The sequence below is a fragment of the Nyctibius grandis genome, chromosome Z (assembly GCF_013368605.1).
Source record: "Nyctibius grandis isolate bNycGra1 chromosome Z, bNycGra1.pri, whole genome shotgun sequence".
Lineage (NCBI taxonomy): Eukaryota > Metazoa > Chordata > Aves > Nyctibiiformes > Nyctibiidae > Nyctibius > Nyctibius grandis.
Genome location: NC_090695.1, coordinates 89,486,040 through 89,513,350, shown reverse-complemented (window position 1 = coordinate 89,513,350; position 27,311 = coordinate 89,486,040). Strand labels below are relative to the sequence as shown.

The 27,311-nt window shown below is 37.0% G+C and overlaps 1 protein-coding gene across 1 annotated transcript in view; it reads right to left on the bottom strand.

Moving 5' to 3' along the window:
- Positions 1-24,818: 24,818 nt before the first annotated feature.
- Positions 24,819-27,311, bottom strand: part of CPPED1 (calcineurin like phosphoesterase domain containing 1) — a 43,635-nt gene continuing 41,142 nt past the window's right edge. Inside the window, exon 4 of the mRNA XM_068423359.1 lies at positions 24,819-26,042. Coding sequence (XP_068279460.1) covers positions 25,810-26,042 — 233 coding nt within the window. The 3' untranslated portion in view covers positions 24,819-25,809. The remainder of the gene's footprint in view (positions 26,043-27,311) is intronic.

Here is a 27,311-nt window from a genome sequence, read left to right as displayed (position 1 = left end):
CACAATAACCCAGGACTGTATGTTTGTTTGCTCCCTTATTTTCCTGTGTGAAGATAAAGGTCGTGCCCTTCTTATAAAGATCATGAAAAGGGTAATTTTCCCCTCTGAGTTTCCTTCTGTACTGCTAAATTAGAGACACTGGGATGACGCGTCTGTAGAAGACACAGTTCCACCTCTTATTTCCACACTTTCTATACATAGAAAATCGAATTTTATGTTTCTCTGGGCTTGAGAAGGTTTCTTTAGTGTTTGACCATGAAGCATAATTTTCTTTTCCTCATGAAAGGACCCAACTTGATCTTTTGGCTGCAGTGGGAAGGAAGGAGAACAATGCTGTAAAGCATTCAGGGCAGGCATCATAGCCTCTTCATGGATGTTTCCCAAGTTGTTGAGTCAACAGCTCTATTCAGCATCATTCCCTGGACCCCCAGTTTGTGTGATTTTGTACCTTCAGAGTGACTTTTCAAATTGCTTCTGAAGTTACCTAGCATGAATTTTAAAAAGATAGGGCATAAACAGAAGCAGACCTGCTGTCCCTTGTCTTTTACTATGAGAAAAAAGGTATAAGTAGACCATGGGCACCAGGAATTGTAATTAAATTTGGTGTTTTATCCAGGTTCTTTAGCTTTTACAGTTATTGAGGTGATTCTTATTGAAGAAGTCTCTAGACTTTCATCCTCTTGTAGGGTTTATCTTCTGTGCGTTTGGAGTCTGTGAGTGGGATTTCACAAGTATGTCTGTTGTTAGCCTTCGGACACCACATTTCTTAGACTTCATTCTTGCCGTGGTTAGTTGTAGTGGAGATTTGATTCTCCTTTCTCTTCTCTGTCTCTTCTGTAGAGCTCTGATGTACCGTTTCCACAGTGCTTTGTCACTTCGATCTTTTCATACACTAGGAATATTTTCCGAGCAGTTCTGGAATAGCTAATACTGATTTAATTCTGACACTGTTGATAATGGACACCTTGTTCAGATAGATTATTTGATCATAAAGCTGCAGAACAGAAATATTCACATATTATTTCTTATAAAAGAAGTTCAGGTCTTTATAGGGTTCTTCTTTTGTTTTAACGTGTGTACACACTTCCAAATATTAGGTTTTCTAAACTGTGAACTGTACAGGGTAGCAGGCTTGCCATTAGCTCTGTTTGCTTGTTTTTCAACAGTACATAGCAAACTAAATATTGAACTGGAAATGGCCAACAAAAATTGTAAAGGGAGAAAATGTGATGCAAACTCTGACTTCTGGGGAGATGGAAAGAAAAAGAGAAGAAAATAAAATACCCAGATTTCCAAATGTACATTTAATCCCTTTCTTGTCTGTTTGAATGTGTCGTAGAATGTAAATCTGTTACCTCATATTGCTTCGCCTTTCTAGCTGCCTTGCTTTTTATGACACATGCTGGATTCAAATTTAGAGTAAGGTTTGTGACTCCTCTGATCTTTTATGTCATATTTGCATATAAACAGTAAGTATATAGCCCCAAAAGGAATGCAGATATTGCATCTGTGTCATAATTAGTATTAAGACATTTAAGAAAAAGGGAAAATGGATTTATAGTTTGTGATAAAACATTTTATTGAAACAGCTATTCTCATTATAGATATTAATTCAAAGTTGTAGTCAGCTGAGTGCTGTTTTTGGAGATTGAATAGTAGGGATGAAAAGAAATAAGCCTCCCTTCTGTCATACGCTTCCCTTATGACAAAAATGGACTGTCTTGCTTTGTGCCGTAGTCTACTAAGGTATCAAATTGCAGTTGCTTATTCATCTGTGTAGCAGTTATGCTGTAAAATGTTTTAATCCATTTCACAGACCCATTAGGAACAACAAAATGTTGTTATGTTTAATACTACAAGGCAGACTGTCTCACAGACCCCTTACCTGTTCTCAGAAAGGTATAGGGTCAAGGAGACTCGATATGTTCTTAGAATTGTTTCCATATTCTTTAAATGCTTTGCAAGTTTATATAAGTCTTAGCTGGATTTTCCTGGTTTTAAAAAAGAATCTTAGCCTCAAGAAACTTCATGTTCTCTTACAAATTTCTTTTAAGATGAAGTAACAAAAAATTAGGCGTCTTCCTCAAGGAATTTCCTTTCAGTTTAAAAAAATTCTTACAAGAATTACTTTTTGATAGGCTTTTCTCCAGGGCTTGTTAGCTGAACAGAAATCTGAGTAGGTCTGGTTATCCTATGAGGATTGTGTTTCATGTCTTAGACTTTCCAGACTGCTTACTGCCTGTGATAGACCTTTCAGACTTTTCATCTTCTAACATTTTTGTGGTGAAGTGTACTGAGAAAATATTCCTGCAAGATACATTTCTTTTATGCAACTCAGTACCTGCTTTCTGGTGAGTATGTTAAATTAATTTGGTTGCGTAGATCCACCACCTGGGGATAATGAAACCTTGAAGTGTGGGAAGAGAGACAATAGCACTCTGCTGTTTGTCATTTCTCTGTCCGTTCCTTGGGAGTTCTGCTGTTGATCATAACACCAACAGTAGTAAAAATGCACAGAGGATCTTGTTGGGTGACTATGCAGTCGCATCCCTGTAGTATTTGTTTTCTACTTGTGCCATTGAGATCTCATTTCTCATGGCAGTGATATTAGGATTTGAATGGGAGAATCTTATGCTGCGCCGTACTGTCCTTGTGTTTTTCTTAAGCATCTGCGTGCAGTCCCCCTCTGCTAAATGAATAAGAATGCCGGAAAATGGCTTCTCTGTTAATTGAATCACTAACTGTTGCGTTTTTCTGGAAAGCATCTTTGACATGTAGCAGGATATGCCTACAACAGCTAAGCGAGCTCTGCCTCAGTGTGAGGGTAGGGAAAGAATCATGCCATTCTGATCTTTGCATTACCTGCAGAGTTCACATGGACTTTTTTCTCCTTTGAGGTGGAAAGGGACCACCTGCATCTGTTAATTTGATGACAAGTTTTGACTGCTGCAGATGGGGTGAATGCAATTTGACCTGGTTTGAAAGGTGATACAGTCTAGTGCCTATTCTTTGGGCAAACTGCTTTACCATATGAGGAACGTTCAGTCACTCTTGATTAAGCGTTGCTGCAAGTGACCTAGAACTTTTTTTTGTTGTTTCCGTTCCTTTTATAATCAGGCAGGCAGAAACAGTTGCTTTGATCAGTCATCTTTCTATTTTCTTCTTCCTTTACGCCCAGGTGCCAACTTTTATAATTTCCCACAGTTCCGTGCACACAAACACTATAAACAAGTAGTAAAGTTTCTGAGTCATCAGATACAGTTCCTTGGGGAGTCCTGCAGAAGAGAAGTAGATCCTCATTTTTGCTGCTGTTGCTGTGCTTATGTTAAGAATCCCATGACACTGATCTGGTACTCATTTATAAGAAACAAATTCATAACCAGAAGAAGTAGTTCAGGAAAAACAGAATATTTGTAATCTTCTGGAGAGTCTTACGTGCCTGCTAAACAACAGATACATATATAGCAGTAACTCTTTCCCATTGGGTTTTAAAACGAAAGTGGGAAATAACTGCTGTCATTAACAACTACTAAATTTGCATATTTATTATATTATGCCAATGAAGAGCAGGACTGTGAATAAACTAATGTTATAACTGACAAGGGATGTTTTCTGGCTGGTGCCTTATGTAGAATCTTATTGCTGTGACAATTTCTGGTTTGATGCCTTCCCAAATGCTGCATTTTCAAATAGCTTCTTCCACGGAAGCATCCTCGAAGAATTCCCTCCAGATTTCATAGCTCCTGCCATAACACAAATTATGGTTTTTGCCTCCATTTCTACTCAGTGTTCTTGGTATTAGAAAACAGTATCCAAAGTCATACATGGATGAAATACAGAAACATTCAATGAAAGGTCCATAAAATGTGTATAGACTATCCTATTTTTTTATCCTATATTCTTCCAACCTATTATTTGCTAAGATAACCTTGCAAACTTGTGATGCATATGTATTCCAGTTGTTAATTATTTCTATTGTTGAAAGAGAATTATCTAGGAGTGTAAAACAAAGTCAGCATCAACCCAATATATTCTTAAAAAAAAGTACTTTCTATGTCCAGAAAGCATGTAGACAGATAAAGCACACTGATAGCACACTAGTGCAACTGAAATCAGATTTAACATCAATAGCATACGGTCATCAGAATCTGGTGCACTGTAAATTATTAAACCTAATCCTGACAGTTTTCCCCTGCAGCTTGTGGTCTTAAGAAAGTGATAAGAACCTTTAAATAGACAGTAGTCCTTGGCTTGTAATAATTTTGTAATGGCACTAGACTTGCATTGCCTGTGGCAAGGGCATTGACTTAAAAAGAAATCTAGTGAAATCCAGGACAGAGAGAAGAGGAAAAAGTAATAAATACATAATAACTGAGATTTTTGTGACGTGAGTCGAAATTTACATGTGGCAAATGGAGTAAGAACTGCAATGATAGATTTCCTGCAGATTTCAAGAATTCCCAGTATTGATATTTATGTTGCTGGGAGAGGCCTACCAAAGGACATGGATGCTTTGGTCACCCATCTGTAGTGAAGTGATTTTCGAAGGCCAGCGCTAATATGACATCTCCCTGTCCACACTGCTGCACTCCAGATTGTCATGTTATCCATGTGGTGTGGGAAAAGTAAAGGCAACTCTTTCCAAGACTCCTGTTTTGAAAGAAACACCGCTCTATTATTATTATCATAATATTCATATCACAGTCTAACAGACACCTGTTTCAGAGCTTGCTTAACCTATAATGCCATCGTTGTCTTACAAGAAGGGATCAGTTAAGTCATTGCCTAATGCTATAGCTGATAGTTATTGGTAGTTAGTAGTACTAGTAGCTCCAAAACGTGCGTACATACCTGATGTGATCTGCATATTCATCTTCAGGACCATCATCCTAGTCTGAGGCTCTTGAAAACAGTGCTATTATTTACAAGAGCCTTCATGTGTCTGTATGTGTGTGCACTTTCCAGACAGGTAAGTTTTTGGTTAGTAATGAATATCACTATGTAAATTCCCCAAAATAAGTTCTCACTTATAACTGGGAAAAAAAAAAATCTAAAATAATGAAATTGTGAAATATGTGGTGTTCTAATAAAATTCAGGACTTTTCTTTGTTGTTTACCAGCAGTTTTTAAACTTGGAGAACTGTATTTATTCTACATAAAATTTAAAAATGCTTTTATTATGTGAAATATGCAGCATTCACTATGACTAATAAATGCCAGGAAACAAACATAGATCTTAACAGATACAGATGGGCCTTTGCCAATGCAGAGTGAAATCTATGGAGTACTGTGCAGAGTCTGGCTTGATATTGCAAGTGTGTGCAAGCAGGCACTGGGAAGCATTGTTGAACTGTACTAATGAATATATGGACCATAGCTCTTTGTTTACAACCTGAGGCAAGAGTTTAGGTGGGAGAGCATTAAGGAATATATTACCTTATAATAATAAGTAGCTTATTGATTGTTACAAGAGTTTAATGAGGATAGCAGAAGGAAGACAAGAAGGATATATATTGAGATTACTCTTATGCTTTCTAGTTTCTCTGTTTGAATTCCTGGTAGTAAAAAGACAGCATTGACTTTAAAATCATTGTGAATGAAACAAGGTAAAATGGAAAAGATAGGAAAGAGTGAAATTCAGATCTAAAAGTGAGAGTCTCGAATATTATATTGGGCCACATATTTTATCTTTAATGGGATGATAAAAAATCAAGGATTTTGAAATGTAGTACTATGAAATCATGTATTTGTGTTCCAGCTCAGTAAAAAGAAGTTTTTGTATACATTTTGGAATTTTATATATGTTAGTACTTGTACATCAAGTTGATACTACTGTCAGTGCTACAGCTTTTGTATTTTTTACCTCTGTACGGTTGCACAGCAACTAATTTTTGCTGCGGTATTACTCCTATATTAATTATACTTCATTTGAATACCTCAAGCTCCTTGCCTTCTGAGCACACAGCTTCTAAGAACAGATACAGCACAAGTACTACATTAGAAGCAGGCTGAGGTTAACATGGCAAAAGAAACTTTTTTAATGTATGGATAGCACTGCATTATTAACTAGGAATGTGTTCCTCTCAGTAAAGGTGTCAGGATACTAATTTTCATTAGGCAGAAGAAATCTTAACCAATATTCAGTTGATGCTTATCTTCCAAGGGAAACCTGTTGGTACTGTAAGAGCATCTTGAAAGCATCTCTGGAGTTAAGACTTGAGTAAAACAGCTATGGAGTGTTTATCCATCATGCCGGATTTCAGAAATAAGAAGTGGGAGGAAGTCCAAAAATGCAATTAGTAGTATCTAAAGACAGTAAGTGTATGATGTGCCTTGACAGCAAATCCAGCAGGTGAGAAATATTTATTGAACTAGAAAATTATTGAGCATGAGAATATCCTTCCTGCTTCTATTAAATTTGACATGGTGTGCCTGAGTGTTTGCAAGCAAAGTACTTGACATTGCCAAACCCAAACACGTAAAAATGAGTCAGGTCCCTAAAATCATGATCAACTCAATATTTTAAAGAATGTTCTTGGTGGTTTTTTTCCTTTATTTTTTGGGGGGATATGAGCTAGTGTGCTGCAGAGAGATGATCTTTGTAGGTTATTTTAGGTTATCTTCAGCCAATATAGGGATCAGAAACTTTAAAAAATAAAAGCTGACATTCTTATTGAACTATTACTAGGAAACATGTTAAGGACCCCTCCCACCCCAAATAACAGGCCTTGACATGTGTCTGTCAGCAATGGCTGGCACTCAACCAATTGGTGTATTTTTTTCCTTTTATAACCTACACCTTGGTAATGTACTTAGGCTAACGTTGTTTCTTTATCTAGATTATAGTATTCAAACATTTTCCAAAAACTCTTGTTTGTTTTGTTTTGCACCTCTGGGAATGAAAATTACCCTGGGAAGAGTGTGTCAAGGAGCAAGGTCTTGGAATCTCAGCTATAAACTGGGTTGATATTAGGGAGTTTTAGTAGTACCCGACACGTGGGCATACACATTGTAGAATAATGCCATTTTTCTGTGGCTTGCTTCTCTGTGACTTTGTAGTTTATGTGAAACAAGCAAACAAATAAATAAGAAAAAAACCCAGGGCTCTTTAAGTTCTCTTTTTGCACGTATATTTTGTTTCTGACAAATTTATTAGATGAAGAAAGCAAGTCAGAATTTCTTAAAGTTTGCTTAAGGTATATACTCTGTGGAATCTGATTCTAGCTGTAGTGACTTAATAGATACAAATGGCTTTTTCCAAAAACATCATCTTGACAAAAAAAATTTGGCAGCCAAAATTTTGTATGTCTACAACATTAGGCTTCTAGGAGATGAAATACAAAATGACATGTTTCTTTTTAGTGCATGGATTCATGCATTCTAAAAGTTGAAAACCATAGATAGGCAAAAGCTATGATCAGTAGATCAGACTGGCATTCTCTTTGAACAAATAAGAAAGACAGGTTTTAATGATATGAATAAAAATAACTTGCTAACAAGTAGATTCTTACAAAATAACCTTGTCCCCATTTGTTACAAAGGACTTAAAGCTCTGTTTTCAAGTGGAATGGAATTTTCAGGGTAAAATTCCAGGTGGTTGTTGATGTTGGGACTTTTGTTGTTTGTATGACATTTTGTTCCAGTTTGCCAACTTAAAGACCAATAAGCAAATGGCTGCAAAACAACATGTCTATCCAGAGTGTGAAACCAGTTTGGTGAGCCTTTTAATATCATTGTATTTTCTTTAACAAAAATGAAACAGTAAGTGGAACTGTGATTAGAGTGTGCCAATATACGATTTTATTTTTCATAAATATTTTATGCTGGCTGTCAAGGGAATAAGAGGTTATGCGCTTATTTCAGCTTAAGTACATGCTTTGAGCAAGATTTGGACAGATGACCTACAGAGGTCCCTTTCAAAATAAAATTTTTTCTGTTTCAGTGCTTGCTGTATCAACAAAGCATGTCTGTATGTATGAAACAAAGTGAGATCATGTTTGTGATATCTTTGCAGACAGCAATATGCACAAGTGCAAAGAACCAGCATTTAGTAATAGAGTAGTACAATATTAGGGATTGTTCTGTTGCCTCCAGAATACTTCTGTACTTGCACATTAACATATCAGAACTCATTAACATATCAGAAGAGTTCATGGAGATCCAAAAAGGACACACATAGGCCACACTCCTTGATAGAGCTCACAGCACTTGTGCTGGGTTGTGCTGGCTTTCATGCATTTGTTAATTTAGCCTTTTCAGGGTCTTCCCAGTCCAGTACCTGTTTAACAAAGCCTATTATTGACATTCATCTGCTTCATTATCCCTTGCTCCTAGACCATGGAAAGGCACAATCCTGGGCACTTCTGCTCAACCTGTTGATGGGCTTTGATAAAATCTTTCCATGGTAGTTGATGTCCCTTACAACCCCTTGCTTATTGAAGCACTTGTCACAGAGTATGAGAGTCTGGAATAAAAGTTATCATTTATCTTGGACAGGAGTCTGCATCTTGGAGCCTGAAAATCTTAGGATGTTTTTTTTTCTTTTGTTTGGTTCTAATGAAATTCAGCAAACTGAAGTGACTGGCAAACTCTTTACTTACTTGAAACTTGTATGCATATGAATATTTTACTGAATAGCAAGCAATGTGAAGGACAGTATAACCAGTCGCCATATGACATAGTTCTCTAGTTGGTATATGAATATGAAATTATGTCAATGAGCTAAGGTTACTTCTTTTTCTCCAACACATCAATAAATGGAAGTATTACATGTGCTTAGAGCTCTAATGTGATTATGTCTCCACAGGATACCAGGATTTAATGTGTTGCATAGAAAGTTTAACATACAGTATTATGCTCTTGCTTACTTGATTTGCAACCACTGTTGGTGTGAAAACTTGAGCTGACTGTAAAAATAACATACATTTTGTTCATATTTTACAAAAGAAAAAAGTGTTCGTTGATAGTCATGAAAGAGGTTTCACAGTTAATGAGGAACATTGTAGAAGCATAATTAGTTGGATGATGATCTAGCATATGCGGGTAGAACCTAACAAGTTTATTAGTGTGTCTGAAACAAGTTAATTTGGCTGCCTTAATGTATGTTTCATATAATTGTTATGACAAAGAAAGTAATCCAGTTTGATTTTTAGTGTCCAAGAAGCCCAGAGAAATTGTCATTATTTAAAATTAAGAATAGTTCAAATCAGTGAGATAATAGCAAAACAGGGCCTTGCAATATTATTCTGGCCTCATTTTTCCAGAATCCAAAGTATTAAAAATTTTGTAATTTAGTTGTGATCATAAGCAGTCTTAAAATTGGATTAGAAGTGAAGTTCCAGATTAATCTATCCTATTCCATCCTTTAGGCAGCAGCTTTTTTCCATATTCAGTTCTGTGGGCACTATATCCTGACAGTTCTTGTTTATACAAAGGAGAAAGCTATTTGGCGGGCAGTGATTAGGTTCATCCTAATGGATGGTTGCCAAAATTACTTCTCCCTGAGTTCTTGCCCTGTAATTCTCAGTGAACTCAAGTGACACTGCAGGTCATTCTCTGTTCAAATGAAAACCACAATGTCTGAAGATGGGCATTTGAAAGCAGAAATGTGTAAATATTTTTGAAACATTTGAGTCTCTATGTCAGCATTTGCTTTCAGAAGTGCCACCTTTCATATGCAGATCCATTTTCTTCTCTCTCAATGCAATGTAAAAATAACCAATCTTAAAGAATTGCAGATACTATATTGTAGGGCATAAGTAAGCTGTAATCAGCAGACAAAATAACTTGCAGTTAACCACTTTCATTCCTGTTCCTTTGCTCCATAGCATAATGTGGTTACTGTAGTTATTGACCATCTTAAAAGGCAGCATTCTGACACTGCAGCTCTCCTGGTATTTACTGTAGAGCATTGAGCCTGCAGTAGCTTTTCAAGTGTCACTGAGGCTGGCAGCTGTGTTAGGGTATGTCGTTCAGTAGCTCAGTTTTTTCATGTTGCATAACAGCATCATTGTTTGTGAGACCTTTTTCCCAAAGAGTCCTGCTTTGACTGAAGCACTTAAATGCGATGGAGTCACAGAAACTAGCAGGGATAGCTGGTGCTCAACCGACTTTGAAAACCTGGTCAGTTTTTTCTGGAACAGAATGAAAAAAATAAAGTGTTTGTCATGGGAATTTAAAAAATTGTTGTAAAAAATACTTGGCAAATCTCATTTTTCCTAAGATAGGAAACCATCTTCTACCATTGGTCCTCCCAAGATCCTCCCCTAGGTAACTGATGTAGAGGACTAAAAATGAGGGTTGCATGTTTGATAAATACGCTGACAGACACAAAACTTGAAAAAATCATGTGCAAACATTCTGGACCAGCCAAATTGTTCTGCTGTCCTTTCTGAAACCATATATACACACCAGCCTCCAGAGCTGCTGCCTTATTTTCTCTCTTTAGACTTCAGCTGGGTGGAATTGTGGGGAGACTTGAGAGTACCTTGGCTATTGGCACAAAAATAAATGCATCAGGCTAGAAATTCTTACATCCACAATTGTGGTGAAAAATAGGTTTTCTTCAATAGGAACAAAGTTTGTACAATTCCTCTGTATGATCAGGATGTACTCAGCAACAGAGAACTGTTAACGCTTCCAGTTGCTTTTAAAATCTGTGCCTCGTTTTGACTGTGGGTTTCAGTCTTTTGAACAAATGCTTTTGTTCCGCAACTCGCTCAATCATCCAGATTTCTTTAGTTGTATTATACCACCTGGAATGGAAAGAAAAGGAAATGTTTACTCAAAATTGCTATCTGCTGGAGGTGACTTATTAGATCTGCTTTTCTTGAGACAAATGTTGAAAAGAGCTCTGTAAAGATTTTTACAATTTGTAGCTCATTGATGAGTTTAATCAATACTAGCGTGGAGGCTTTCAGCTGGGCCTTTCTGCAAAGATCGTTCAAAGTGTGATAGCTGATAGAGATGTCTCTGGTGTATGTTGTGCTAGATAGCAATGTTGAAGACGCTCTCTGTGTCTTAAAGCAGACACTGGTATATTTTAAAAAATGCATGTGTTGAACATAAGTATGGAAAGAGCTTTTTCTCATGCTTTCTTCCTCCACGTGCGTACATTTTCAAAAGAAATCTCCATTGCTCTTAGGACAGAGAGTGCTCTGTGGTGTGTGGCAGTCATGAAGAGGAACAAGGATCAGTCTCGCACTTAATCCGACCAGATGATCAACATGCTTTATCAACTGACTTAGCTGTGGAGCATTCTTGAAGGGCAGGGACTTCTTTGTCTTTCAGAAGAAGTATTGTAAGTCTGTGAACCAAACTGATCATCTGCTCTGTCTTAAGCAGAAGAAGGTTATGGTGATCTGTAGTGTATTCGGTATCTCAAAGCAGTATTTTGCTTTCTTGCTCTCAATTTCCCTTAAACAGTATCATCCAGCAGAAAGTCAAAAACATGCTGTTGAGAGTGAAGTCAAAAGCATATGATGAGTAGAACTCAACAATCTGAAGCATACCTCACTGGGAGTTTCTCTTTGTTAACACACAGTGTAATTTATGTGTAAAGATGAGTGGGAGTGCTAATTATGCATTTACTGAATATGACATGTTATAAGATCATTGACAGCTAATTGGAAACTTCCAAACTTGTTCAGCATTCAAAGACCTTTTGTAATAAAATATAAATTTCAAATATACACCTTTGTATCTAACCTTATGTAGATTCTGTTTTCAGTGACCTTTAATAAAAAACACACCAGAACTTTAGAGGATTCAAAATGTTGACTAGTTTCCTCTTGCACTAATTCCTTTAGAGTAAGTATAAGAGCTTTTAGAAAAAGTTCAACAATTTAATTCACTAACCAGACATAAATACATAAATATATAAAAAGGATATTGAGATCCTTTATAAAGGATATATAGGAAGGATAGAAAGGATATATAGGAAAGGATATAAAAGCATATCTATCTCCTTTATAAAGGATAAAGTTGTTATCCTTTTATCACTGTTCTGTAGCTCACATAAGCTAGCCTTGCTGTCTTACTCTAGTTCTTGGTTTTGAGGTGGCCATTCCTTATTTTCCCAACTGGCACTAAGTAGTACTGTAGGTGAAACTTCCAAAAGAAGTACACAAAGACTGAGGAACCAATTTCTCAGCCCTGGACACACTACTTTCAGTTTAGAACTAGAACATTTTTGCTGCTTGAATGGCTCCTGCTGTTAACGAAAAGCTAGCGCCTTAGCTGCTTGTTAGCCAAACAAAGTATCTTGGAAGATTTTGGGTAATGGTACCTAGTGACATAACTATGGGGTAAAGGAAGCAGTCATGGTTTTTGACCAATTCTAGGTGAAAATGCTTGAATGAATTAGTTGACACTGCAAAATTCACAGTATGATTATGTGAAGAATGTATTGCCCTCATTCTGAAGTGCCGTAGTTTTACTCTGTATGCAAGACACTGCATTCACTTATTCAGCAATTTGTCCAAAGCCTATTATGAAATGTGTTCAATAAAATATTGACATAACATTTGATTGGCCTTAGTTCAAAGCAGTAATGCCTAATTTACAAGTAAGGTAAGAATAAAATCGCTTCCACATGTTTTGGTTGATGCTAAATATTAGGTATTGAATTTTCCCAGTACCTTTGCTGCTTTTACACTGTGCTTAGTGCAATTTAATGTTCAGGAGCAGAGATGATGACAGGCTGACATTTCTGAACACAGCCCTTCCAAACAGTTTGATACCAGGTCAAGTAATCAAATTAGGATATTTCAGAGCATTACTAAGATTTTAATTTCCTCCTCCTTTGATGTCACTTACAAAGTGGCTAACAATTCCAGCACATCAAAATGTTTTTGAATAATGTTTCTGAAGGCTTTTAGAGTCTTAATTTGAGTGAAACTTGGTTCTACTTTGCAAAGGCTGTAAGACTATTCAAACTCATAAGGCTTTTTTACTAAAAAGCTTTCTTTGATAAACGGTTATTTTTATCAAGACTTCTAAGTGCATTAAAATGCATTAGTCACATGTCTTGTTCAGTACTCATCACTGAAATATTAGCTGCTCAGGGCTGAGGTGATAAAAAGGTGCAATGCACTTGACTACTCAGTAGTACATTCCTTGCTGTCATGGTACCAGTTTTCAGGGAGAGTTTAGTCAAGTAAAGTTCAGCCTGTGGAAAAAAAAAAAATCTACCAGCCTAGCCTTTTTTCTTCTTTCTTCTTTATTAAGCTTCTGAACATGGAGAGCTGGCTGGACAATTCCCCTGACTATTTCTGGGCATAGGTGTTAATTTAAAATAATTTTATTGAATCTAAGTTGACACCATCAGTGTCTGAATTCACAAAAGCCTCCTGGAAACTCAGCTTGTCCTGTCCCCTCTGTCATGTTTCAGTGTTTCATACTGTAAGAAATCCTGTGCACAGTTGGAGGCCCTGTTAAGTTTCTGCAGTGAAAATACTGGACATAATTTAGTTTTATGGTAGCATTAAAGTAATGAGTCAAAGATGAGCATAAATGCTGAAGAAAAGGTTTAGTTCCCCAGCTGAGAAATAAATGGTACTGATGGATGTGCTCTATATTTGCTAGGTTTTTATTGTGTTAACGAATGCAGATTTCAAATGTGGTTTTTTTTTTTTTCTTTTAGCTTGACTGTTCTTGCTAACTGAGAGATTTCACAATGAAGCCTTTTTTTTCCCCTCACTTGGCAAACACTGGCATGCATTTTTTTTAAGAAAACGAGTGGTTATGATTTGTTTAGCTGAACTCTTTCCTATAGCCTTGTAATGTATCAGGCTACTCCAGTATTTTCCTACAGAGAAGACAGCTCGTGTTTAAAGCCACAGGCAGGCTGACTGGTCAGTGCAGAATAATAACGATCTAACTGGCAATCCAATTACATGGATTGTAATCCATGCAGTCAAAATAATGATTAAAAAAGCCTCAAGTTTTGGATTTTTTTACTAATAGCATTTACAAATATTTTGCTTAAATGTTTAGAGTAATTTCTACTAATGCATTGCTTGCTGTACTAATATAGGAACTTCTTGCAATGGAATGTTTCTATGGCTTGCCATTAGCATTGATATAAAGAGTAAAAGGAGAGAAGCATCTAAGCAAGCTATAAAATAGTGTATTGAGGCACCCCAGAAACAGGTATGTGAGATCAAAGTAAATCGCAACACTTCTTCTTCACTTGTTAAATGTATATAAAGAACTTCAAAAGAAAACTGCAAACTTTTCTCTCAGCCCATAAGGCTGTGAGTTCAGAAGGTAAGAATTAAACCTTATAATTAATTATTACATTAAGGATTTGTACACTCATTGACCCTTCCAGAACTGTGTTTTTCCTCACTGGGATACAGTCCTAGATATCCTCTGTAGGTTTCAGGGTAAGAAGAGATTTATTTCTCTACATTAAATTAAAGATTCATTAAAATTAAAAATTGATCATATTTGCCAGATCATTCCCTTTAAATATGTTTATTATTTTGTAATAAGCAGTAATATTCACCAGTTGGTCTGTGGTGTGTTAGAAGTACATCATGAATGTGTACTAACACTGCTACTGCGAGTGAACTATGACATGTCATTTTTAATATTATGCTCAAAAATTGTGAGTGCTGCCATTAAGCATCAGTTTGATCTCTGTCTCATTAACAGACCTTACTTAAGGTGTTATTCATTCAGAGTTAATGGGAGGAGTAATTAAATATCCTTTGTGTAGTGGTAGTTGAAATGGTAAGAAGCCACCAGTGAGCTGAGTGGGAGGATCAGTTAGAATTTACCCTGTACCTGGATAGATGAAGGTTTGCACTGAATGTGTGCTTGAAGCTCTATTTTTGCTCATCTTTGAGGCAGAAAGTGAAGACAGCCAGTAGAGAGTGAGAGAAGTCATCAGTAGTAATGCAAAGGATTAGCTCCCCAGGAGAAATGGGGATCTTCCTGTTGTAAATAGACAATGTTACAGCAAATAAATACTTGGATTGAACAATCAATTGCTCCCGCTAAAGGAGCCAACTAGTTCCAATATTGGCTAGTAACTTTACTTAAAAATGAGGTCAACCTCTGTCCTCCACACTGCAGCCATGGTTAACTGAAATTTGGTTGTAGAGCTGGAGTCTGAACCTCTGTCAGATCTCCGAGTCTGTCTTGACTATGTTGTCTGGTTTACAGCCAATTACAATTTTTCTGCTAAGGCTCTGTCAGGCCGTGTCCTAGTTTCAGAACAATGTCTTCACTATGTTTCAGTCCCCAAGGGCAGTATCTACACCGGATTTAATTAAAACTGGGAATGCTAATCAGCAGGTCTTCCTGTAACTGTGAGATTTCTAAGCCCTTGACTGCAGTCACTGTCCCAAAGTTAAGTGGCTTTTGCCTTCTAACATTGTGGGAAACGTTGAAATAATGCTCCTGGATCACAGATCCCAGAGTCTGCAGCGCCAGCCTTCCTTACAACTGAAACTTCTGAATAGCAGCAAGTTCATTCAGGGATAGCGTGTCTTTGAGTACCTCAGTGTAAGGGTTGCATAATTGATTTCTGTAACAAATACCCTTCCCACATTTGCAAAACATAAATTAACATCGAGACTTTTTACTGATGAATATGTTTAAGAAAGATAAAAAGGACCTTGAATAATTTCATGCCCTTCTCTGCAATGAATTAGATCACATCTATGCATTATAGCAGATACCTGTTTGAAGGTCCTGAGACCTTGATTAGGCAGATTGCCCTAACCAGGGCATCACCCTTATTGCCTGGGCAACTGGATTTTCTTCCCAGACTGTGTATTATAGGAGGAGAGGAGGAAGTAGAAGCGCACTCAAAGGCTAGGAAACGGGGAAATGTCCTGAAGCATAGCACTTGCAACTAATAGTTGAAGTCAACAAGGGTAAGAATTATTTACTTTGCTGCTTTAAAGAAAGAAGAAAGGAGCAAGGAAGAAGGAATTGAGTGGAAATAGTAAGCAATAAAACGTAAATGCTTAAATTTGCATTGCTATAATGTTGTCTAAGAATACAGAAATTTCATGGGTTACATTTTACTTCCACAGGAATTTTTGTGTTTATATTTAATTTCTAGGAACCCAAGGGCAAGGCAAAGCAATTAAAATGTTGAAGACTTAAAAATAAACTTCAGAAGCTTCAAGTAAAATACCTTTAGCTGATTAGTGGTACAATGCATCTTTAATGAGAAATAAATTAGGACTGCATTATTTCTTGGGAGGTTAAGGAGAGGCATTAGATATCTGCATTGATAATAGAGGGCTTAGAAATAATCTAACGCTATGAGCTGCTTTTCTAGAAAAAATAGGAAACTTCTATATGGCCTAATGCACATATTAGAAAAGCAGTGAAACAGCTAAATTTGTGAAAGTCCTTTCACTAAAAAGCTTATTGCAAGGTGAATTCTAACATAGTCCCATCACTCTTTTGATCTGTTTAGACTCATCCCTTTGATATGTATCCATGTTTCTCTGGTTTTGTCAAATCGTTAGTTTGTCTTGAAGTCTGATTTTAATGCAAACTAATTTATATAAAAAGTGCAGCCTGTAAAATTTAGAATTAATTTTGAATGACCCACATATAAAATACTACCTCCTGTATTTACCCACAGCAAACAAAATTCTATTAAAAACAGCACTCAGAAATAAACTTTATGAAATACTACTTCTCAGTTATCCTATTGTGACAGAGTACCAAATAAAGGGAATAAGAAAAGTCCTTTGATTGGGAAGATTGGCAGCATTTATGTTTATAAATCAATTAAATTTTAAATATGTATTTATTTTCTGGGTTAAATTGCTACACAGTGAAAAGGAATGCTGTTCTCTAAACAATAATTGGTCTGTTTCAGCTTTCAAATTGGGTCGCAGTAACAGACAGCGTTCTCCTTTCTCTTTTTCTCTCTCTTTTTCTTCTCTTTCTTCAAAAAGTGATTGAAACTCTAATCATTACTGCATTGAGGCAGTGTACTCATAAAAATAATATTTTTCATGAAGGATAGATCTTCCTTGCCCCTGTTTTTGATGGTATTGTATTGTAAAACACCTTGAAGAGGAACGTAGAAATCTGCTGTCTAAACAGAATATGCTGCAATGCACTGAAAGAGTACAGCAATCCCAGTTATTGCTGGAATTTATTTTTGGCAATGAACACTTCACCTTCTGTATGGGGCTCTGGTAAAATGAAATAAATTAGAATGATTAATCTTACACTATTTTACAGTCATCATATTCCTAACCATGCTTTTTAGTCAAAAAAGAAGGACCGGGCGTTGGGGGGAGATGACAATACCCATCTGCAAAGCTCATGTGCTACATTACTTCTCTCCAGTTTTATCTCAAATTTCTCTGACAATTAAATAGGTTGGGTAGAGCTTTGTAGAATAGACCATAGACCAGACTGAGCCACTTGCCAGCAGAGAACCAGTCAAAGAGCCTGCAGGAGCACCCCATGCACCTACAGAATATCAGGGAGAGGATGGTGCCAACTTCCAGCTGAGGAAAGTAGCCAGCAGCACACAAGGGGTTGCTTCCCAATTATGTTTCCTTTCTTCCCTATGTCTTTATATTCTTTGACATGTCTTCCAGTTCACATCCTGCTGGATGGAAGGTGACTTCAGCGGGTGAAAGCTCAGGCCCTGACCTGTTGACTTCTGCCCTAGTCTTACTGCGCTGTCTCACCCATCCTATCTTTGATTTAACTATGAGATAAGTCCACAGGTGTGGGAAAGCTTGAAGGCAGATGGTAGCAGAGAAAACAGAGTGAGGAACTTCACAGTGTCTGACTATATATGTATGATGTTTGTATCAGCTCCTATCCTGCTCCTGCTGTGGTGGAGGGCTGGAATGAGACCTGGTGGGAATGGTGACTCCTTTCTGCAGCTTGGAAAAAGTGAAGAAAAAAGAGGCAAAGGGAGCAGCTATAGTAGGGAAGTCTTCCTATCACATCTCTATTTCACTGGGGAGAGGAGGTGTAAATTAATTGCTAGACTAATGGAGGGCAGAAGAGGCTGGGTAACCTGGATGAACTGTGCTTCTGCGGAATTAGAGTTGTGAGGGTAGGAATCGTTGTAAACCCAAATCAGAGAGTGCTTATAAGTGAGGAACCTGAGGAGTTATCATCTTTAATTAGCATCTGGATTGAAATTATGCTACCTGGAATGGGTTTAATGCACGGTACTCAACATTTCTGTGCAAACATGTGTGCGTGTACTACTCCTATTGCATGCCTTTTACACATGGAGCTGTTGCTGCAAATGCTCTACACAGCTGATGCTCTGGGAGAAGGTGCATTTGTGTATGGGAGGAAGGAAGTGCTTTAATCCTGAAGACATCCCAAATCAAGTAGTAGTGCTGTCATTGTTTAGCCTCCAAAGGTATAAAAGATACCAGGCTCACTAATAAGTGTCTGGATGTAAGCATTATTACATGGTGCATATAACCAGATCTATGACTGCTTTTCAGCTTTAATTGTCCTCTTTGCACATAACAGCATTTTCTGTCATTACAGCGCAGGGCTGAATGGCTAAAATGACCTTTGTGTTGCTGCATATTTAGGTTTTGTTTCAAAATGAGAAATGAAAATATTAAATGTGAAAAAATATGAGTAGGAATGTTAACCAAGTTTTAAAGTAAAACATATATCTTAGCATGTTTTTCATTAGGCAATTTTTGAGGTGAAGTTCTGTAAGCAGTAGAACGCCTGCTGCAAAACTACACCAGCCTCTTTGGAGTGAGCATAGCTGGGGCATTCTTTTGCCTTTGATAGACCCAGGATAGCCCAGTTCAAACTTACTTTGAACAGTTTAAGATTCTCACGATTTCCCCCCCGCCCCCCCGTACTACAAATCATCTAAAGAACTTGAACAGCTACACGGTTTAGAGAAATTGTAACTTGTAGTTGGCCTAAGTTTTGTGTTATTTTGGTTTATTTTACCTTCTCTGGTATTTTTTAGGATGTTTAGCAAGAGTAGGTGTTTCCTGAAGAGTAGCAGGTGCGGGGAATGATGATACAAGCTATGGTGAGTATTGGGAGCAATGATCAGAGGAAGAGGTTAAAGTAAATGTTACAGTCACATAAAATGTCTAAGATTTGAACTCAAGCAGAAGTTTGTAGTTGCATAAGCATAAATTACAGATTAAAAAAACCTGTCCCACAAATCTTCACAAATCATAAGCAGCTGTAACATCAGCATGCAACCAACTGCTTTGTTTTTGTTTATTAAATGGTTGTCCCGGACACCCAGCGCATGGCTAGCCCCTATATTACTATTAGGTAGCCTTCTTGCAAAAAAGGGATTTTGGTGATTCAGAAAAGTCAGGTGCAGCCTCTTCCAATGCTGAGTGGCTTCTAAGCCACACCTTGGCCTTCTGCCTTTGCAGAGTAGGAGCTACATATGGATAGAGGTAGACATTGGCTCCTCCAGGGTTAGCCTAACCTTCAGTAAAGGTTAGGAATCGTGTCTAAAAGTGAATCACCTAGATTATCGCAGTAGTCAGTAGAGGCATTTTCAGGGCCGGTTTGGTCCATCTAGCTTATGCATCACTTGCAGGATAAGATGACTTACCTACTGGAGTTACACATCTCCATCCATAGGAAGGCATCTAGTTGACCAGCCTAGAACACCAGCTTTTACACAGCTGAAGTAAAGTGAAGTGGCTCCATCTCCTCCTCATTGGTAATGACAGCCCAAGACTTGGAATTAATAGAGGGGTAAGACTAAGTTCAGCTCAGGCTTTGTAAAAAAAGACAGAATATTCATTGTCTTTGCACTCTCATATATCCAAAAACAAGTCATGGCTTCCTAGCTGGTGTGCTGTTGGCACATTACGCAGAAATTTCTGGACAGGCAGACTGCCATATGTAAGACTGCTGATCTTGGTTTGTTAGAGCAGTAGCATTACCTTCTTATATTTCTGTGCCTTTTTTACATGGAAAAGGATGAGAAAAAAATACAATGTGGCCTTTTAAACGAAGTGGTAATGGCATTATCTATGTATATTCAAAGCTTTAACAACACTATACCTTTCTAAACAATACTCAAAAAAGATAGGGATGTATTTAGAAGATGGATGTTTCAATTGCTGGCTACCCAAAAGTGATATAACAACACTATAATTTTAGATAGGCTGAGGCTTTAATGGGTCTCCTAGAGGAAAAAAAAAAAAAAAAAAAAAAAGAAGCTGTTTATTAGTAGAAATGTACTAAACTACCTGCATTTGACAAAGTGCTAATGGAGGAAATTACTTCTGGAGAAACAAATGGAAATGTCAATTAAAAAAAAGTAATAGCTTGAAAAGCTATTGGTTTGTCTCTGTTGCCTCAGTTCTGTGGGTTTTGTTGTGGTGTTCCCCCCCCTTTCTGTATCTGCTGCATCAGAGCTGGAATTCATTTAAAGTAGAGGCTAATTTAATACTCTGGTCTAATGCTTTTTCTATATTATATGTTTTATTTTTTTCCGGAGCATCTTCCAATGAAAAATGTGTCCAAGAGCACAGTGCCAGCATTTATCAGCTTTGAATTGCCTACTCTTCAGGTGACTGAGTAACAAACAATTAATAAAACCCCTTTATGCTGGGGAGAATGGGATCAGAATGGGCACAAACTATGCATGAGACCTTGCTCCCTAATAAGAGGAAATAATTGTGCTTGCTAGAACAGATAATTGAAAAAACTTTTCCAAAAAAAAAAAAAAGAGAATTCCCTACAAGTCTTTCACTAAGACCTCCTTGTTTTAAGCCTGCTGTTTGTTAGTTGTGTGACGCTGACAGCATCCACTGTCCTTGCAAGCTGCCATTGGAATAAACATCAGTGCAGTGGATGCGGAAGCTGCCGCGTGGCTGCTTGCCTTCTGGGTGACTGGAGCTGTAGCAACAGTTTCACAGCTTGGGCCTTACATGCCTGGCCATAAAAAGGTTTCTTGTATTAGCTCTCTTAGGTACTCAGATATGAGTAGGTGGCTCATAGTTGCCTAGCAAGTTTGCCCTTCTGCTGGATGTTACTGTGGTAGCGGTTCATGGCCGCCGAGACTGGCATGCTGGCAGCCCAAACCGCCTGGCTTTGCCCTTCCATACCTGCCAGTGATGTGACAGTTCATATCTCAGCCTGGAGTAGGAAGAGAAAGTTGTTCCTATAAGTGTACAATATTAGTGAAGGGGAAATTCCCTCTTTACAGTTTTCTCATGCAAACTGGCATTTCTTCATGGTGACTGCTTATCATGACGTAATAGGTAATGTCAGGGTTTGCTTGGCAGGTGAGCTTTCTGGTAACTAATGGCTGTGTAAATGTTTCCCTTGCTTTAAAGGCTCTTGCTGGGTTCAAATAGCAGTCGCCAAGAAGGCTTAATGAGAGCATGAAGGGAAACAGCTCATAGCGTTGATGTTAGCTGAAACAATGACGTGTTAGCCTGCACCGGCTTGTACAATGCCATACATAGACGGAGGAACTGTGCATTTTTAACGAGTGAAATGTTTAGTTTTTAATGCTTTGTATATTTGCTTATGTGTCTCTAATTATTTGTTCTTGTAGCAGAATAAAAACAGCTACTTGAGGATAATGTCTGGAAAAAACATGCTAGAAACCAAGTTGCTGTGCTGAGGTAAGAAAGCAGTCATTGAAGCAGAGTGAACGTAGGACATTCGGTCTGCAAATAGGGATGGTGGAAGAGACTTTACTTCTGCCACTGCCCATTCCCAATATAAAATGCGATTTAAATTTTAACAAGACATCAAGCATTTATTTTCTGTCTGTAATCTCTGGACGTTTAATCCTGTAGTCCTATCAAAATAGTGCCTCTATTAAAACTTGCAAGATGAGATGCTGGACCCAAATGAACTAAAGGCAAGCAGTACACAAACATTGTATTCATGCCTTAATGACCTTTTTGGAAAGATTTGGAAGAAGCGTGTCCTTAAATTTGTTGCTTACACTGAAACTGGCAAACCAAGAATGATCTAATTTTTTAGTAATTTGCCTCCTGTTAATGGGTCTCCACCTCAGACTGTACTTAATTATGTACTTATGTATTTAATTAAGTAATTTGGTTACTTTCACAGGATGCTCTGGTGTTCTAATACAAATTTTCCACATTTAATAAGCATCATCAGGGGCTATCTCAGCCTTTTAGCTGCCCACAGGAAACCAAAATGAACTGTGGTCACTTTATTTTTTTTTTCCCCTCCCTGCCCAGCCCCTGGAGCCCACAGAAATGCATGAGGACTCACCTGCTCTCTATTTCATCAGCAGTTTGAACTTCTAGTGACATCTTGCTGTAAAGTCATATGCTGACAGAGTGTTACAATTATCAGCCCTGCTGGAGATACAAAAATAATGTCCTCAACATAAAAAGATGTTTTCTTCAATGATAATTAGTGTCTCCATGGGTGGATTGTTTCATAATTTAACATAATATGAATTATTTTTCTTTACATAAATACGATCAGGCACTGTGACCACAAGGACCTCTGCCATTTCAAATTAGTTAAGGCACCAGTATTAATTCTAAATTAGCTAGTTATGCTAAAAGAAAAGTGATCAAATGAAATTTGTCATTTATGATGCTAAACAAGCACATTCCTATTTCATTTTTTTAACTCTTTGCTTCATACAGTAATGTCCAGCAACACCCTATGGTTAAAAATCCTTCCCATCATGGTATTATATAAATGAGGCTGCGTTTTCATCTGAGTTATACATGATTGCATCCACTTCATATGAATGAGGAACTGGGTGGAAGTTCTGCATTGTCATTCAACATAAGAAATGTTTTGAAACAATGTGCATTGCAAGGGAAATAGATTTTATTTATTTTTCCCACTATCTTAGATTTTAGGATGGCAGAAGTTTAATATGTGTGCTAACTTGGGCTACGCTTGTCAAACTAAGGCAGTGGCAAAATGAACACTAATGAAATGCTGGAGACCTCTTCCTATTTCGGGCTAGTGCAGGGAATTCTTAATTCACAGAAATGAGGTATGGGCTCAAAAAGGTCAAAGTACTACTGAGGCCATTCCCTCACGTCAGCTAACGTTATGTTCATCAGAATGGCATCCAGGCTACAAAGTAATAGTTACACACACAGCTTGCTCCTCTCTGACATGGTAATTTTCTTCCTTTTGAAAACTGCCCGGTGGAACCAAAATAAATGTCTTCCATGTTTCAAATATAAAACTGAGAATATTTTTCTTCATCCTGTGAAGTTAATCAATCACATTTGTGATCAAGTTTTTAAGAATATATCTGGGTTTTTTCTGCTTTACCATCTAGTTCAGTAGACAATAATAGAAATTACACAACTTGGTGGGACAGAGATCTAGGCAAGAGCCTACGTAAAAAGTAGCTACACAACACTGTTGTTAGCTCCCAAAATCCTACACAGGACAAGGCGGCGTTTAATAAAAATCAGCAGCCCAACTTTACTATCTTATAAAACTCCAAACTGAAGACAAATCTGGTAATATTTTTTACACATGAACACAAGATATTCTTAGAAATCACTAAATAAAGGAAGAATTTGGGATATAAAGAAGCCTTTGGTGTTTTTGTTTTTTTAATTGAACTTAAGCTTTGTACTTAAGTGCTATTTTCCCGAAAAAAATGAATTTCTTATGGTAAAATGACACTTGAAAAAAGTGAAAAAAATAATTTAAAAGTAAAAAGGTAAAATTATGCTTATATAAACATTTCTTTTGTATATTAGTACACTGTAACTCTGAAAATAAAATTTTAGAACACTATATACCATTACTATTAGCATTTTCGTATTTGTGGAAAGACTTTCTCCTGAAGTTATGCTTCGATCTCCCAAGTTTCATATATTTAGTTAAAATTATATCATTTAATAAACAGGCATATTAAAAAACTGTTTAAAGTTTTCTTCCATTCAGCTTTACAATGTTGCACCGGAGCAGAGAGAATATTCCGTGCTCAGACTATCTCAGGTCCCTGTGCTGAACTTCTTCAGCCTTATGATGTAAACTAACTTAAAAGATTTAAGTCACAGAGACACTAGTCTTCCCTCTGCAAAACATAAACTAGCATCACCTCATTCTTGAAATTTTTAATTAGCTGTGATTACTAAATAGCTCCCAGATATATAAGACCAAATTTTTAAAGCAATCAGTGGCTGAAAAGATATTGAAGTACACAGATTTTTAAAACCAGTATCTGAACTAATGGGCCTTAGAGTTTAGTTCTCATTTCCCAGATGTTCTCTTGAAAAATGAAACTGTGAAAATGTTCAACTAAGCAGAACCAGGCAGAGAATAAAAGAAAAATAATTTTATTTCTTTCTGAATCAAACATTACCAATGCTTAGGTTATTGTCATGGGACGGTAGCCCACATTTGGCCCTGTCCATCTGCAGGTACAGCTGTTTCCCTGGTGCAAGGAAATGCTACAGAGGTAATTTTAGAATCTCACGAGTCCCACAAATCAAGCTTGAAGGAGCTTCCTAGATAAACTGTTGTGACTAAAATGCAATGAAACTGGCTCTTCAGCACAGCATTTCATCTCTCTCACCATATTTATGTATCTGTAATATCCTCTAGAGAACGATGTTGTATGCAGGTATACATAAAAACAGACAGAATGCGTTACTTTTTCAGCCAGTATTGTTCGTGTTCTTCCCTCTGCAGGTGCCAAAGCTGTGCTGCCTCTATTTCTAGAGAACCTGTGGCATGGATTAGAATGTGTTCAACTAAATACTTAAAAAATAAACCCAGGTATGTGTTAATTACGTGAAGACTTTGTTTTTTTATTTAACAGTAACCAAATCAGACATGCTTGCTACAAAAAAAAATAGATGGATTGCAGCACATAAATTTCTTTTTATATTATTTATTTTTAAAGACTTATTCCAGTGAAGAAAATATACTTTTTAGGGTTTTCAACATTTAATATTGCATAATATTACAGTAAGGCATACTCAAATTGCATTTGGAAATCAAAGCTCTCCCCTTGTCTAGGAATCAACGAAGTGACTTCTGATAACAGTATTGTGTACAGAATATTCTCCCCATGCAATTATTCCAACTTCTGAAGCTACAAGCTAGCAAGAAGATATGCTAATTGAATGGCAGTTAAATTTCAAAAGGAAAATAGTTGTTCCATGTTTAGTTTCTGTCAGTGGCATCGAGATTAGCTTCATTTATAGACTTTTCATTATATAAAACTAGGATATAACGGAAACCCAAGCTGTGACAGCAAAACAGAACGTGTTTGCTCTCCTACTGCTGCTGGCTCTGAAGAGCTAACAAAATAAAGTATGGGAAATGGGAGAAAATATGACCACTAGGTAACAAGATCTGATCCAAAGGCTGCTAAAAGTCGTGGGAGTCTGTTGATTTCAGAGTTTTTGAGATTTGTTTTTATAGAGTAAAAAAATGCCCCATTTATATTGTCCAGAGTGTAACAGAAATGACTAAATATATTGATTATTTATACCCTCTTAAATACAAAACTAAAATAGACTTGAGTTAAAGGGTTATCTAGAAGCTACGACTCTTACTCTGATACACTTTGTCTCTAACACGAAAGGCTTATCTAGGAGCAAAGTAAAAATTCTCAGAACAGCTCTTTTCAATGATACATTACTGTGTTAGTTTTGCTGTTCTTCCATATTCCTCCTAGGTCTCATTTTCAAAAGGAAAAATATGTCAACAACTTTTTGTTATTTAGGATGATAACAAAGTGAGAGCTGTTCTGGGGCATGGTGCACCATCAGAGATATGTATGTTCATCTTGGGGAAGCTTTCTGAAACTGTTTCTATTTGTCTAATATGGAAAATCATCACATCATTTGACATAGCCTAATTCTGCGTAGCAAGCATATCTAGCAGCTCTTTCTCTATGCCTTGGCTGTTCAGTTCATTTAAACTATAGTATCTATGAACGATCTTTTCATCGGTGACAGCAACCACTCGAAGCCCATGTGTATCTTCTCCCAGCTGACAGCCTATTGCTGATGAAACCACCATTTCCAGTCCTTTGTAGGACCCTCCAGCATTCCTATGGTAATGTCCAGAAAATACAGCTTTAATGCCTGTTTAAAAAAAAAGGAAAAAAGAGAGTATTTATTTAGTTAGCAGTTGCAGTTTATGTATAAAATGTGTTTACAGTTACATCTTGCTGCTCCTTTGGCTAGAAAGAAGGAACACTCTAGAGGAAGCTGATTAAAATTAGAAAAAATTTTCAGTACTAGTTAACTGCCTAAAGAATGATGCTACCAAAACAGGAGTTGAAAGCCAAGGATGGTGGAACTGCAGTTGTCAATTAATGTGCAGAAAACTCACCAAGGAGAGCTTAGACCTGTTTACCCAAGGCCGGTGACCTTAAAAAAAAAATTAAAAAAGAGACAAGACAAACAAATAAAAAACATAAATGAGAAGATAATTTGTAATCTTTTCTCAAAGACATCGGGGGTTATCACAGATGGAATAGATGAGGTACATCAAAGAAACCTAATAAGCAGAAGAGGTTGTGAGTTATTAATATGAGAGGAAGAAAGATGAGAGCAGCCAAAAAATGAAAGGTTGACAACCTGCAACAGGAGTCAGGCTTGGTAATGACAAGAATTAACATTTACCTAGTATGGGGTACAAACAAGGCAGGTTTATGCCGATTTCCTGTGTATTTTTAATGACTTAAGGGTGTTCTGTTTCTTTCTTTTTTTAAATGAGACTGTTTATATTTTGGACTGTATCGGGGTAAAAAAAATCACTCCATTATGAACTTGAAAAGAAAGAAATACGTTTGATCTGTTGCAGGAGACAACGATACGCTATACTGAAAATTTCTGGGTAGGTCACATGCAAGTATCATCCAAGCTTGATCAGGAGTAGAAGAAAAGCTAACTGACAAGCAGCAGCAGGTAAAGAGGACAAACATATTTCATATTGAAGGCTTTATAATGTACTTTGAAATCCTTGGCTGAATCATTGTCTAACTGATTAGCCAAACAGATGTTTAAAGAAGTCCAACCATTCCCCTTGTCTCAGAATACGGTAATGTAACAAAAAATTAAGTTTGCAAATGATCTGATTTTGACCAACTTCTAAAGATGATCCACATGCCAGGTCTACTTTCCTGCCACGCTCCTCAGTAGCTATAGGATTTTTGCAGAAATTTTGAAACAATTTCAAATTAAATGAAATTGTGTCATCCTACCTCCAAACCAGTAATTTCTAATTTTTGTTTCTTCTGCCTTGCAAACATAAACAAATACATTGGTAGAAGCTGTATTCACTACTCTGAATGGCCTTTCTGATTGTCTTTACAGGTAAAATTCATGCTATCAAACAGATTATTTTGC